This window comes from Brassica oleracea, chromosome C3 (genome assembly GCF_000695525.1).
Source record: "Brassica oleracea var. oleracea cultivar TO1000 chromosome C3, BOL, whole genome shotgun sequence".
NCBI classification, from domain to species: domain Eukaryota; kingdom Viridiplantae; phylum Streptophyta; class Magnoliopsida; order Brassicales; family Brassicaceae; genus Brassica; species Brassica oleracea.
In genome coordinates this window covers 3,013,728-3,029,565 of record NC_027750.1, presented here as the reverse complement: position 1 = coordinate 3,029,565, position 15,838 = coordinate 3,013,728, and the positions used below count along the sequence as shown (strand labels likewise).

General features: G+C 31.6%; 1 protein-coding gene across 2 annotated transcripts; it reads right to left on the bottom strand.

Annotated features, from left to right (window-relative positions):
* Positions 1–6,491: 6,491 nt before the first annotated feature.
* Positions 6,492–8,286, bottom strand: LOC106332822 (protein TIFY 9-like). Of its 2 annotated transcripts, none has more exons than XM_013771314.1 (5): positions 8,067–8,286; positions 7,817–7,982; positions 7,516–7,727; positions 7,248–7,305; positions 6,492–6,738 (listed from the first exon to the last, which is right to left on the bottom strand). In XM_013771314.1, the coding sequence occupies exons 1-5, from the start codon at positions 8,176–8,178 to the stop codon at positions 6,699–6,701; spliced, it is 588 nt and encodes a 195-aa protein (XP_013626768.1). In that variant the 5' UTR covers positions 8,179–8,286; the 3' UTR covers positions 6,492–6,698. The 2 variants fall into 2 exon arrangements, with proteins under 2 accessions (XP_013626768.1, XP_013626769.1); XM_013771315.1 differs by having other exon boundaries at positions 7,571–7,727.
* Positions 8,287–15,838: the final 7,552 nt, after the last annotated feature.

Genomic DNA, 15,838 nt, shown 5'->3' with positions numbered 1-15,838 from the left:
CTTCGATTTTACTTTTGTATGGTTTGTTCATTTGTTTTTGTCAACGTAAAAATGCATTTTACATCTATTGGAGTGGGGTTAGTTTTTAATATGGTAGAAAGAATAACTAGCTAACTCGGACTTTTTTTTTTGCTTAACTGTAAATATCATATAAATGAATAGGTTTACAAGCTCAGAGTTTATAAACGAGCTTTTGTTAGACATGACAAAAACAGAGAAAAAACATGCATGCTAACAAACTGAAAATTATTTAGAAGGCGCTTAGTTTAAACCAACCAAAGGGCCATGAGATGCTTGAACTCTTTTTCTTGGTCTTTCGAGCAGAAATTATGTTCCTGAGAGTCTTATCAACAAGCTTGAAGCGATCCAGTGGAGTCAGCACCTTGTTGTTGAAGATCCTGTCAAGCAGGAGACTTAATATATTTCAGTGGACTTTTGATATTAGTATCCAATACATATACATAACCTTCTCTAACGAATAGCCACTATACTTATTAACTGAAATGTCTTGTTTGGCGATTTCTTTTCTAGTATAAATGGGATAACAGACTATCTATCATTCCATAAACCTTTGCATGTGATTTTTAAATCTTTTGGAGTTGAGCCCAACTTACATTTTCATTTTGTCTCAAAAAATTTCTTGCAGCATAGTCACGATGGTTGGTTAGTTTTTCCTCTAATTTTTCTTAGATGGTTTATAAGCACAAATATGAAAGTCTTTCATGTTCAGACTCCGGCCGAAATAGAGGTGATAAGTCCCGTGACGGAATCGTAGTCCCGCATACAAAATAGGTTGTTATTCCACTGGATTGGTATAACATACTGATTTCGTCATAATTTTATTGCTAACATATTACTAAATCGAGTATATAATTGTATAAAATCATCAGTTCATCACTACACAATGTTTGTTTCTCTCGACTCAAGATTCATATTCCATATTCCATTAGAACAAGTAAAAGTTAAAATGTTAACTTATTGTATAATTGTGTATGAGTTGTAGTCCATTTATATAAAAAAAACTATATCTAGCCAGCCATACACGTAACAGTATCACTTGGTAAATTTTTAATTAGAATGTTTGTTGTATAATGTATAAACATGGACATGCATACTGGAAGAAAGATGCCTTTAGGCAGGCTTATTGGGACAAGTAAATTCTGAGGCATATAGTGAAGAGTGAGTGGAAGAGTTATCATTCCAATGTTGCAAAAGAAACATGACTTTCTCTCTCTTTCTGCATTGCATGTCCCCTTTATCTACAACCACCTCTTCCTCTTCACGTCTTAACGAATATTCTCCTTTACAAATTTAATACATAGAGACATACCTATACATGTGCAGACATAGAATATTATCATCATTCTCTCGTTCATTGGTCAAAATCAAATTTCTGCGTCAACCTACTTCTCTTTCTCCCGATTCCAAGTATTTTCATATGGTTTTGAGTTGCAGCCCACGCGAGATTCTCATTTTTCGTTTTTCATATATACATAAACACCACTAAACTAAGTATTCAGTTTCTGACATATGTTAGAGCTAAATGCCCTATTCATTTATTTCTAGTTATTATATATGCTGAGTGTATATAAGTTGGCCTAAATAACTTGAGAATCAAAACATAGCAAAGCAAGATAAGTAAACATTTCAAATAAGCAATTTGGCTATAAGTCATGGGAACTGGTTAAATAATGACAAAAATCACTGATAAGATACGAAAATAAAAGTAAAACTAAAGATATACGTATATTTTTATGTTCAGAAGATGAGATTTAATAATAGCAAGAACAATGCTGATATATATATATTCCAGCATTCTAATTTTCAAGGATTAGACTCTCATCATGGTTATTTGACAACAATGAAAAAACAAAACGCCGTCTTCAGAATTTTGTTGTTTGATTGTTGATGGCTCACATATGCTTTCTATCTACTTGAAACTGATGCTTTTGCGTTTTTTTTTCTAAAGTGTTTTGTTGTTCGAACATGCATCACTTTTTTCATATGAATAGTGTGTACATACATATATATAACCGGTGAGAATATTTGGAAGACATAAAAAGGACAAGAAACGAACTAAACACACAAAACCATAATCTAAAATTACATTTCTTCGGTTGCTATTTCGCACTGAACCTGTCACGCAGAGACTGTCCTTCCAGAATTGCAATCATGATCCACTTCCATGCTATTTTTTAAAATGTGCACATTCTCTTGCTTTTCGTGTACACATTATTTTACTCCCTATAAGATGTTGCGACTTTAAAAGTTTACAATTGATACAGTATGATATAGGTGTGTAAAAACCTTGATGGCTTTCGGCTGAAACATGGACTCACTTCTCAGCTGAAATTACTAGTTCAAAGATGAAAAGCCCATTTGAAAACCCGGAACACGAGTTTCAAATATAAATGCTAAGCCTAAGTAGGATCTTCTTCGTTGCCCATTAGATAGATAAGCATCAGCCCATGAACTTTAGGCTGGCCCAATATGACATGGGTATAAACATATGTGATCCGATATTTCTAAACTATATTCGATAACTAAAAGCCCTGTTCGGCGCAAACTAGGGTTTCTGTGAGTCGTGGCCTATAAAATAAAATTTTAGCCATCTTAGCTTTCAGACGCTATCTCGCAGTTCCTTCTCTTTAGTTTTTTTCATCTTCAGTCTCTTGACTATCTGCTGTTTTAAATGTCTCTATTTAAGGTTTGCATGTCGGATGGATTATTGCTAGTGTTTTGTTCTGTCTTTGCTTTCAACTTTCGAAATCTAATATTTTAATTTCGATTGAATGAATCGGAGCAGATGATGATTTTTTTATGCACTACAACGGTGCTTCCGATTAACCATGCGGATTATGTAAATCGAGCTTTTTAAAACTGATGCTCCCATTCACCAATCTATAGATTTTTCTTCTTTTGCAATTTCATAAACTTCCGCTTAAAACGTTTGCTACTTGCTTAAATTGATTTACAATGGATTTAATCTCTTGGTTCAGTAGATTGGATTGTTTTCAACCGATGCCAATTAGGAATGTAACATCTTGTGATCATTTGTTCTTGTACAAAAGAAACGCATAACAATTAGTAATGGTATTTCTCAAACTAGTGTGAAAGTTAAACCAATGTGAATTTGTTAGTAATTAAATCTTCTCTTGGGACTGTTGATGTATCATGACTGCTTAGTTCAGATTCCGTATTTTGACACTTGATTTAATATAAATCTGGCGCTATTGAATTTGGAAATCTTGATTGATTTTGATGTATTTTGATCAAAACGTTTCTGAACATATTACACAAAGATGTAATTTTAATTGATTCTGACCTGGTGCCCTATAGTAGTACTAAAAAAATCGTTCCATATCCAAAGGAGTTTAAAAGAGTGAACAAAGCTTGGCTAATGAGCATGATTCATTATTTGGTTGAAACGATAGAATCAATTTTTTCACTCAAATCATGAATGTTTAAAAAGGAATTATAGATTCTTCAAAAAATCCAAGTTTGAACAAAGAAGATTGATGGGGAAAATATATTAGATATCGAATACTTCTGCATTGTAGAGTGTATACTTAACCAAATATGTTTAATCAACAAATGCTGATGCTACAAATCAGCGGTTTCATGAATGGTGATACTTGCCTTGTCGCTTTAAATCTATATCGAATCCAATTTAAACTAGTGGAGTTGTAATAGTTTAGATGTATTAGATTGGCCTGGGCGTTCGGGTCGGATTCGGGCCGATTTTTTTCGGGTCTTTTTGGGTCCTAAATATTTAGACCCAATAGGTACTTAGAAATTTTCGGTTCGGCTTCGGATCGGTTCTTCTTGGGTCCGGGTCGGTTTGGGTCTATAATTAAAATATCCATAAAATACCCGTAATTTTTCGGGTCCATATCGGGTCTGGGTCGGGTTCGGGTATTTAGGATTTGAAAAAGACATTATATACTCAATTTCATCAACTTTAGTTGAATATTTGTCATATATATCTAAAATTTTACAAAACGACTTAAATGAAACTATTAATAATTAAGATAAAACATTTTAAAACTCTAAATTTTACATTTTAAAACTTTATATTACTTTAAAAATGTTAAAAAATAATAACAAATGTTGTTAACAAAAGATATTTCAGCTAAATCATAAAATAATATATATAAAATATAACACAAAAACATCATAGTTTTAGATATACATGTTTTTAAGTCGGGTACAAATCGGTTTTTATCGGGTCGGATCTATTCGGATCGGTTTTTTTCGGGTCCGAGTCTATTCGAGTCCGAGTCTATTCAGGTCAGTTCCTTTTCGGTTCCGGTTTTTTCGGGTAAAAAAAATCTAGACCCAAAAGGTACTTGTAAATTTTCGGTCCGATTCCGGATCGGATATTTTTGGGTCAGTTCCGGTTCGGATCTTCGGGTCCAGGTTAAAATGCCCTAGTATTAGACTTTAGTTATTGTATATCACCTATTGATTGTCATGTAGTGGAGCTGTAATGACAATTATTGATGAGTAGCTCAGATTACGATTGTTATCTTTGATACATAGATCAAATCAAAACAGTGATCCGCAGTTGCATTATTAGCCGGATAAGTTTAACCATATCGAAATTATTAATACTTTTTTAAAGATCTCAGTAATCTTATATAGTAAAACAGAAGTTACAACATTAATTTATGTGTGAAAAAATAGACCTAATGCACATATTCCTAGAAAGTCAGGTTACATTTAATTTCTATTCTTATCATTTAAATTTTGGACATACCAGAAATTTTTATTGGACTATTAATAATTGGATTTAAACAATAGATGATACATTGGATTTATAGATACTATAAATTAAATAGATATAATTTAATGTTGTAATACTATAACTCCATATGTCAGATATTTAAATATTTATCGATGTTAACTTTTAAAATTATAAATATTTATTTTTAAATAACAAAAATCATATTATCTAACAATGATTAATCTTTATTATCTTAAACCAATGAAAACAAAATTTAAACTGTATAATTTATTTTAAAAATTAAACAAAAAGTAAATGTTTAATTATTTACTCGATAATATAAATCTATAAAGCGAAAAGCTTAATTTTTTAAAAACTTTCTAAATTTCTGAAATGCTACAGTATCTTTGAATATGACAATAAAATAATATTTTACCAATCTTTATATATATAGTTACGATTTTAATAATGAAATAATAATCCAAAAAAAAATATATATATATAGAAAAAAATACAAATACATCTGAAAGTTTGAAACAATCTATTAAATGAAAAAATATATCGTAAATTTAAAAACTGATAGACACATATATATTATAATATATACCAATTTAGAATTGAAAACAAAATATTTATATAAAAATAAATGAAAACAAAAACCCGCGCAATCTTGTGCTTATTTAAAGAATTAAATATTCAAGTCCCTGTGTGATCTTAGCCTTCGAAGAATTAACCACCTCCATAAATTCTAAATAACAAAGCTAATGTGTGTGCTAATGTGTGTTTGTATTTTCATTTAATATGTCATTTTAAATATGCAGAATATGCTATGTTATTAAAAGACTACGTACTTAGATAATGATCATGATTTCACTTCAAATATACACGGATACGGATGCAAATCATCTGATTGTACAATTAATGGTGGTATGATTTAAATGAATGCAAAATATATATGCTAGTACAATAGATGATCATGATGTCATTTTCAGAAATTCTAATAACAAAAGATGATACGGTACTTTCATTTCAACTGTAAAGACGACATTAACTGGGGGCTATTGTTTCTTTAATCCGGACAAGCCGTGCTTTGTTAATGTTAGATCGATAGTGATTGATACTATTCAATTAAAGCGGTAATGGTTAAAACCCATGGGTTAAAACGAAGGCACACACTGTAACGCCCACTTTATCTGTCTCTTATTTCTCTTCCCTATTTATAATTCCACCAAACTCGTGCTATGACTAAAGACTTTAAGCAAATAAGTCACATTAGTCGGCAAGACTCAACCGTTCGTATTATAATAACAAACATACACTCACGTGTTTCTTCAACTTATTTCCATTATAATACATATATAGGGACAAGAACTAAACCAAACAAATATACTTATAAAAGCAACATTATTATCTTAGGTGAAATTTTAAGGGGAAGACCACAAAAATTGTAAAATCGAGGAGAGAAATTTCTTAATTAAGAGACATTTTCATTTAGTCTTTGTAATGTTTGCGGATCCCACTGATGCGTGGCAGCCCACGATTAGTTCATATATATATTTTTTTTAAATCACAAAAAAAAAAAAAAAATTTAAGAACCCGAAAAATCCCTACCGATAATGATGCCCTAATCGAAGACGGTGTTTATAGTCACATTTTCTCTAATGCGCAAACGGAAGCTTCATGAGGAGTCAAGATGGGTGTTAATTTTCTTTTCAAAATACTAAAAATACAACAAACGTAGTGGAAGTATAGCGCAAAAGGTAAATGACACTAGAGAGAATAATCATTTAAGAAATTAACAAACATATTTATATAACATACTGTATATTAATTCATAGAAAGTAACGTTTAAAGGATGTCGTCATTCCAAGGGAATGGAGAGAAGCCAAACGCAAAACGAACGTTGATGTATTGGAAGGTGAAATGAACATTTGGTTTCAAGTCCCAATCAACAAAGAGATGAGAGTTTCGTTTAGCCTGATGTGGGGAAGTAAGGAGATATTGATACTAATCTGCAACACACAAAGAAAAGAAAAAGAAAAATGTGAAAACGTGTTATATAGCGTAACTTATTGAGAACACGTCAATATCTTTCTTGGGCCGTATGTTACGAATAAAACAAACCGACAGATGCTCAGTTTCTTTCGATATTTCTCCTCATTTCCTCATCATTTTGTCAATTGACAATTTTTGGAAGTATACAAGAAAAGAGACACTATAAGTCAACGCGTTTTGATTACAACCACAAATAATCTACACGTTTTTATATCCTCGTATACAATCTCCGATATCTACGTATAACTACATGCATGTACTTTGTTGAACTAACAGAGGCATATCTGAAAGTTGTATGACCTAAAAAAAGGCTCGAATTCTAATCATTTTCATGGTTTTAATGCAATAATTATAAATAAAGGATTAGGAAAAAATCAGCGTTAAAAAAAAAGGATTAGGAAAAAATCTTTTAATGTTATTTTTTGGGGGTTAGAGTTAGACCCTTGGATGGTAGGAGAACAATTACCTCTCCTTGCGCTTCTCAAGAAACCTTTGCAGTGACCTTGTCCTTTGGATGGGAAGATCTGTACACACACAAAAAAAAAACAAAAACACACCTCCCTATCAGAAAACAAATATTTACACTTTGTTTTAGTTCCTGAACAATAGTTAATGGATCGGTCCGGTCAATTTTTTCTGTCTGACTTCTACATGCAAACCTCTACATGCAATTAATGTCTAGTATACTCTAGAAGAATCAGCTACCGGGTGGCTCATTGTTAATTTCTACTAACCTCCTTCTAGATTCTTGCCAAAGAGCTTTGTCCTTAGGGTGGTCGGAGGAATTACCGAATGATCTTTCACAATCGATTTGTCTTTCTTTGGTGCTGTTTCCATGACAACCTTCAGAATATCATCAGCCTGGTTAGGAGACACTTGGTAAACGGAGACGGTTCCATTGTAGAAGATGGTCATAGGAACAGTTCCAGAGCTATGTTCCGTTTGCCTGAAAAGAGTTATTAAAATTTTATAATATTATTTTGTTTGCTTACTGGTTGCGCCAAGATGGCAAAAATAATAATGAAAGAAACTAACATGGTGAGAGGCGCTTGGACCGGAGAAATAGGGATCTGAGGATGATCTGCCTTTGGAGTAGACGGAACCGAAGGAGATATAGTCGATGAATCTGCATGGTTAGCACCAGAAGCTAACAACGATTTGATAATCTCCGGATTGATCTTAGAAATCGCACCTTGAATATCTGTAATAAAAATAATAATACCAAATAAAAATCGATAAAATGGTTCGTGACAAAAAATAAAGAGAAAAGAGAAGTAAAACGAACCTCGGAAACTGCGACGACGGTCGAGAAATTTCTTGAACTTAGGCTTTGGAACGTTGTTGGTCTGCTTCTTCTCGAGACCGAAGAAGTCTAGCTCTGTGGTAACTCTAGACATCTTTGATCTGATCGTTCTTGCTAGCTAAAACTGAGATGGAGAGGAAAGAGAAAAATGAAGGATATGTTTTTTTGTAGACGAAGAGGCGCGAGAGGAAGAAGTAACGATAAAGAGATTTTTTCATGTGAGTTTTAAAAATAATAAATGATGTGTATCCGTAAGATAGTATAACGCACGAGGTTCATGTTTTCTCTTTCCTTTCAGGGCAAATAGGCAAAACTCTTACTCATCCACTTTCTTTTTTGTTTATTTTCTGTTTTCTATCCTATATTCAAATCCATTTTTTTTTAGACCCCAACCTCTTTCTTAACTAATACTCCCTTCGTTTATAAATAGGTGATGTTTTAGGAAATTTTTGATGTTTGTTAATAGATGATATTTTCATATATCAATGGATTTTTTAATTTTATCAAAAACTATGTAATCAATGATTATTTATAGTGTGTTTTGTGATTGGTTGAATAACTTTTAATTTATATTTTAATGATAGTTTTAAGATTTTAAAAATAAATTTCTTAATAGTTGTACACAATCCTAAAACTTCTTCATGTATTTTGAAACAAAATGATTATTTTAATGACCAAAACACATGCTAACAACTTAATATTTTTAGAATTTGTTTATCAGTCACCCGGAAAATAGCAGAAGTCCAATCAAAATGGTAATGCTTTAACTAAGAAAATATCTTTAATTCCTATTGGATCGCAGCAGTTATTATGTGACACTATATTTGCGAAGTGATTTATACACATGTCGTCATTATAATCATTCTCGCTGAAAAAAAAATGACATGACACTTAAAATAGATGACATGGTTTTAGAAAATAGTGACATGGCATCATATTAATTGTGAGATGTAAAATTTCCTTATAAAAATTTAAATTTTTTTGCAGGGATTTTAAATATGATAATAAAAATAACTCATATATCATCTTTAATGTCAATTTTCCATATAAATATTTATATATGGTAACCTATTAAATATATTAATAATTCATATATCACAATTAAAATAATAATATATATGTATATATGTATCTCACATTAATAAAAATAAACTAAATAAAGTAACACTAATCCAAAAAAAAATTGATAGTTAAATATTTAAACATTATTTAAATTTATCTGTTCATATTCATCATTTAAATTAAAAAAAAAATATTTTTCAGTTTAACTAAAACAAACAAAGTCTCAAATTTATTAGAATTTATATTAATATGTAAATATATATATATATATTTAAAATAAATAATCATTAAACACAATAATATAATTAAAACTATTTTTATAAAATCTAATTTTATCTTTATTAAAAATTTAAATAAAATCAAATTTAAATAGTTATACCAAATCAAAAAAAATAAGATTACAAAAATATGTTTATGATTTTTTATAACTTTTTTTTTGAAAAAAAGACTGATTTTTTAATAACTATTGAAGTTAAAATATAAATTAATAATGTTGAAATATAAATCAAATTTTTTTTTGAAATAAAAAATGTTATGTTAAAAATTATTATTTCTGCGCATGGCGCATGAAAACTCCTAGTAATCCTATATAAATAGTGTGTACCTTAGATGTGTGCACGGTTTACGTTTTTCTATTGTGACTTCAAGATCCATAACGTTTCTAAAGCATGTTTTTGGATTTGATTTTTTTTTTTTTTACTTTCTTTTCTTTTATGAATTTTCTATTTATTAAACAGGAGCACAACTGCTTTTCTTTGGCAATGTTCTTTCCGTATTTGCTTGTAATGTACAACATGTACTTGAATTTAGAATTTACATTACAGAAGACCTGCAAATAGAACAATACAGCTTTGGTGACCAAACTAAACATGTCTTTTCTCATAGTGTTCACCATGGCTTCTGACATTGTACGTTCCCTACTACAATATTGTATTTTCTAAAAACCTTATAAAAATTAACTTTTTTTCGTGCTTGTATCATATACAGTCCGGAGACTTGTGAAAATAAATATAAATGAAAAATTTAGCAAAAGAAGTTAAATAAATAAACATAACGAATAAAAAAATCGAAAGAGAAAGAGTCAGAGATGCATGTCTTTCACGTGATGAGATGTAGTTAATGTTAAGACATCACTACCAGGCAAGGTGCATTTCTCCATAAGTCTTTAAGGTTTTCGTCGCTTTCTCTCGTTTCCTAACAATTCTGTTTTGACCCAGCCTCTCTCCCTCTTAATAAAGTTAATACGCTTCTCTTATATTCCGTGAATAAGATAATTGATTCATGCATCTCACGTTTTTTCTGTCGATATTACTTTTCAAGCTAACCAATTCGCCTACCTTCCACATACCAACTTCCCTTCTTTTGGTCTTTCGTCTCACATCTAATTGTGTTAAAAAAAAAAAAAAAAAATTGATGAAAGCTTACAAATATAATAAAAAAAAAACATTTTTTTTTTTGTCTCAACACATTAAATGTGTCATTTTAAAAAGTTGAAATAAATTGATGGTCTATATATATCTTTTTTTCTTTTCTGTTTTAGTGTCAAGATTCGTACCTTTAAACGTGCTAATTCCTACTCAAATATTGAGCAATAAATAGAACTAAAATTCAAAAACGTATCACAATTAGACTGACACACAATCGAAGTAGAAAAAATAAATGAAGGTAATATACTAATATCAGTCTAGATATTTTTAACATGTCAAATACAAATATAACACTTTTACATGGAATGTGTCAATGTGAGACGTTTAAGCTCGAGTAAGTAAAGTTTCCTTAGATACTCAACTAAATCCCAATATTATACAAGCATTTTTTATTTTGAAGAAAATCCATTTCACAAGTAAAGATTTTTTTTCTTGCAATTTTCACAAAATATGCGTATTTAAATAAATTACAAAAGTATGAGGAACTAAATGGTTTTGTCTGGCCCAAGTATTTAATTTTTGGTGGGCTTAAAGAAACGTAAGCCCAAAAGTTTGTTCGTCCCCCAAAGCCTAAAAAGACATGTTCTTATCTTGTTTTGTTTTGGAGTGCTTGTTTGTTTTAGTCGAGTTATGGATGGACACATATGAAGGAGACCTAGAATTCAACAGAGAAGAATCAACTATTGGACCTTTTAAGCCCAATATTGGTTTTACGTTCTTAATTATAAAGCCCATTAAATGTGAGTCTATCTTCTTGACGGCAAATTCAAAGCTTGTTTTCCTTATTATTATTTTTTTTTTGAAAAATGTTAAATTAATTCAAACAAAAAATCTGTTTTACAGAAGGCATATAATCGTGTCTTCTTCCTCACTGAAGCAAAAAAGAGTGCGTTGAATCAGCTTCACACCTTCTTAATACTTCTTCTCGCTGTGTATTTGATTCATCTTGAGCATTGACGGTACCAACCAATACGGATGTCGAAAGAGGGACAAACAGTGATCGGAGTTCCCTATTAAGTGGGACAGAACCTGTACCAGGACGGAATCGTGACGCCGAACGCTATCTATGGAGATCCGTTGGGTGCTCTGATCCATCAAACGATATATCGGGACACTCCTGCTCCGTTCAGGTGTCTCTATTGCGGCATTACTGGTCTCACGACCATCAGGCATACATATATAAAGTTTGCACGTAATCATCATCTATGTGCATCTGCAATTCGGCATTTAGTGATCTATTTCTATTGATCATGTACTTGGATCTGTCCACTGATGCGGACATTGATGAAGTTGATTTGTTCATGTTATAAGGGATATGAGAAGATAACTGAAAAACATATTAATATAATAAACAAAAGAAACAAAGATTTAAAGTGGTTCACCGATTTAGCTATTATCGCTAATGGTAGATCTTTGTTAAATTAAATGTTGTCGTCTTTTCATGCCTGTAACTCTTGTGATTCTATGTTTTTTCCTCTGTATTAAAGGTAGTTCCATTCACGTGATTGATATGTCATGCAGGTTGCTGACTGTGATGAATCCGCCACAGTGGAAGCAACCAAGCTTCGCACTCCCTGCTTGATAAAATGCACTTTTTTATTTTTCTTGTTAAATATTGCATGTGAAGGTGAGTCGTTCTGTTGCATCTTGCATGTACAGAACTAAATTGAAAGATTAAGAATCACCCCTATAAAATGTGTGTTAAACGGAGTATATACAATTGTCTAGTGATTCATCAATTGAACAGTCCATGTCTCGACTCTTGTCCCTTCTTCGTTATGAAACAAGACTCTTCACGTAGATGTTTTGCACTCTTTAAGAACACAAAGGTAATGACGGTGTGATGGGCTGTTCTGACCCGTTTGAGCCCGCCATACTTTAAGCTAAGCTGCTCGGTAGCCCGGCTTGTTCTGCTTTAAGGTTTTCAAGCTCTACTCTGGTTTGTGAAATGGGCTCCCTAAAATCATCACATTTCTTCCCTCTCCTCCTTGGCTCACTCACATGCACTTACTTTTTTTTTTTGCTTAAACATAGTACTTAGTTTAATGGAAAACTTCAATATATAGTAGACGGCATACGGCACAAGAACATTTGTGGAGATCCTCGAATTTGCTTAAATTGATAATGTCACTATTATCACAATAGTGATAATATATATGTTTAGTTCATCTATTAGATAAATCAGCAGGGTTTGATATGCAAAAATCTTAATCAATTGAAGTTTATAAATATCACTATTGTTTCCAGAGTTTTTTCTTTAAAAAACATAACTATTCATGTATTTATGTCTTTTCCAAGATTTTATCTAAAGATGGTCCCAAACTGAACAAAATGTGATTCATAGTCATGGTGTAGACATGTCAAGATTGTAATATTGGTTGTGTTTCTTAAACTCCTAGACAGTGAGTATTCTGGTATACTTCCCAGTCAATCGAGATCATGTAGATAATAGCAACTTATGTTTAAAATACGCCACTGCTTTTGTTTTGTTTTCTCTTTGTTGTCATTAATTTGCTCCCTGTTCTGTTTGGGTTTACAAAAGCATAACATTTATCTGATAGGTCTTTGATTAGGGAAACATCAAGTCATGTGAATAATCCTTTAGCAACTTGAATAAGTTCATTCTTTTTAAAAATGGAGACTGGTAAACTGATAAATAGGGAGTTGCGTGAAAGGTGGAAAGGCAGATAAATTTTTAGTGCAATACAGATATGTAACTGTAGTTGTCACCAAGCATATGCCTTGTCTGCTGGTTTCAGTGTTCAAAGCTTAGAGCATTTTTATCGCTCACTTTTGAGCGTCTCTTAGGGGAGAGGGCCCACGGTTCAAAAGAAAACGGTATGTTATGTGTGCAAAATAAGAAACGTGTGTTGTGTGTTTTTTGCACTGTATTGATGCGTTTTTTAATTTTTTATTTTTTTTTAAATCAGGAAAAAAAAAGATTCTTAATGGAGTTTAGGGATAAAAACGCTCTTATACTCCTCTGTTTTGTTGGAATCAGGGAACAGTCATAGTTGCCTCTTCAGAGTGTGAAGTGGCTTAATTGGTTAGGTTCTTTGGGACCATTTAGATGTCTATCAATAGCAAGAATTTTAATCCCTTTGACGAAGTCTTGGGATTAGTTCTTAGTTATAAATGTCTAATCATGTCTCAAATAAAGGTCAATTAAGGAAGATACAACTGAATCTTTGATGGGGTCCATGATTGACAGTTCTTTTCAAGATACGTGTAGGATTTGCTTAGAGTTTGGAGAAGAAGAGGACCACAAGAGGAAAACAGAACATGTGATGCGAGTAAAACTGCTCCTATATCAAACCCATTTGTTATTTATCATTTTGTCTCAGAAAGCTGAAGCTGATCCTCGAGTCACTCCCTCACAAGGGGTTTTGCTTCTTCACACGCAACCTCTGCACAAAGTATCAAACTCTTTTTTGGGTATTTTACCTATATTTTAATATATTGCCAAAACTTCCAGATCTTTTGGACCGAAATCTCTTCAGACAGGGTACTAGAGCATGCAATTTAGAGACCTAGTTCACGTATACTTCCCCATAGTAGTTTCGACCAGTTTTATTACCAACTTCAGATTATTTTTTTCGTAAAGGGTGTCAAAATAGACAACAGGATAAGGTTGATGATGATTATGTAAATGTTTAGTAATTAATTATGGGGGTTTAGGTTTGTGTTGTCATCAAGAAATGAATATGGGGAGTTTCACATCTATAGTTTTGCTTAGAGTCTAGGCAACATGTCTTTGATGACTGACCTCATTCTCTTCTTTTAATGCTTTGTTAGAAGTCTTATGGGAACAGGCAAGACCCATAAAGATATTCCGGCTCTTGAACTAAATAAAGAAAATTTGATGAAACAAAATTATAAAAATATTCTCTTGTGTTTATTTGAGTTTGTTTACCCAACTAGGTTCCTTCTTGTTTTATGTAGTTTAATTATGGTGTGGTGGTTGGGAGAAAAAAAATAAAAGGATTGGATTCAAGAGATTTATATAGTTCTTTTGATATGCACTTTCTCCACCTTCGTAGTGTTTCTTGTGAAAATGTTCTTAATCTTGTTAATAAATCTCGCCTATTGTTTTCTCTCAAAAATTTTGGCTACTCCAGAGTCCAGAGTAATGATCAAACCAAGTCTATGATTTATTGCTCAATAGCTTTTATATCACATTATGTTTAGCCTTTCTTATTTGTGATTTTTCCTAGAAAATATCACTTTGTATTTTTGTTTGTCTTTCGTAGTTTCTCTTTAACGTGTAAAGTTCAAGTATATGCTTACGAGTGCGTCTTTATCTTCTTGCTAGGGGCATTGTCCCCGCGCTAGTTTTTGTTTCATCTCAATATTTGCTGGTGTTATTGTAGTTGTGAATTTTGCGTTTTGAGTTATTTTTCAATTTTTTTTATTGTTATAGGGTTAGAGTTGTGATGATGAATTATGTATGCAATGTTCTCCACTTATGAAGTACTAAACTGTGTTAGTAATGTGATTGATATAGTTCGTGGTGTTGTTTGATGTGTCATTGAGACTTATTGTTTGTTTCTCTTTTTAATTTGTTTCTTGTACTATTAAGAATACATAAATTATATTAAAGTTGTTGAGAGTACCTTTTGTTTCTGGATATTTTTTCTCAAGTTTAGTTGTGTAAGTTTTGTGTATTAAGTTATAATTTTTATTATCCTTATTATATTTGTTATATGTTTCTTTTTTATTTTTAAACGTGTTGCTCTTACCGGACATTTAAAACAAATACATGAAGATTTATATAAATAACTATAAAATGAGTGACAGTTCTGAGTATTTGAGCCTTAATGGTCTTTAAACGAATTTATGTATTTCTCATAAGAATACAATAGTATTGGCTTGTTGACATTGGGCATGTAAGCTACTTTTATAAGACAAGAGGAGTGAGCAGGTGGAGATGTTGTTGTCACCTTTGTGTGTGTCGAGATTTTTTCTTGTATCTTCTGGTTTGGTTGTGTTTGTTTTTCTTTTATTTGATGGGTAATATGTAAACAAAAATCATTGTTAGTTGTATTTATCAGAGTTCGTAACTTACTCTGCTTTTTTGTTTAGGTAATTTCACTGATCTTGGTTGTCGTCTTCAGTCTTTTTCGTTGCGAAAGTAAGCTTGTAAATTGTTAAATAGTTGGTCGTGTAGTTTGTATTTGCTTACCTGACTCGATGTATGTGTCGTTGACTTTTAGTTGAAGTGATTGGTTTGGTATATTTGTTTTGAAGTTTATTTTTAAGATTAGA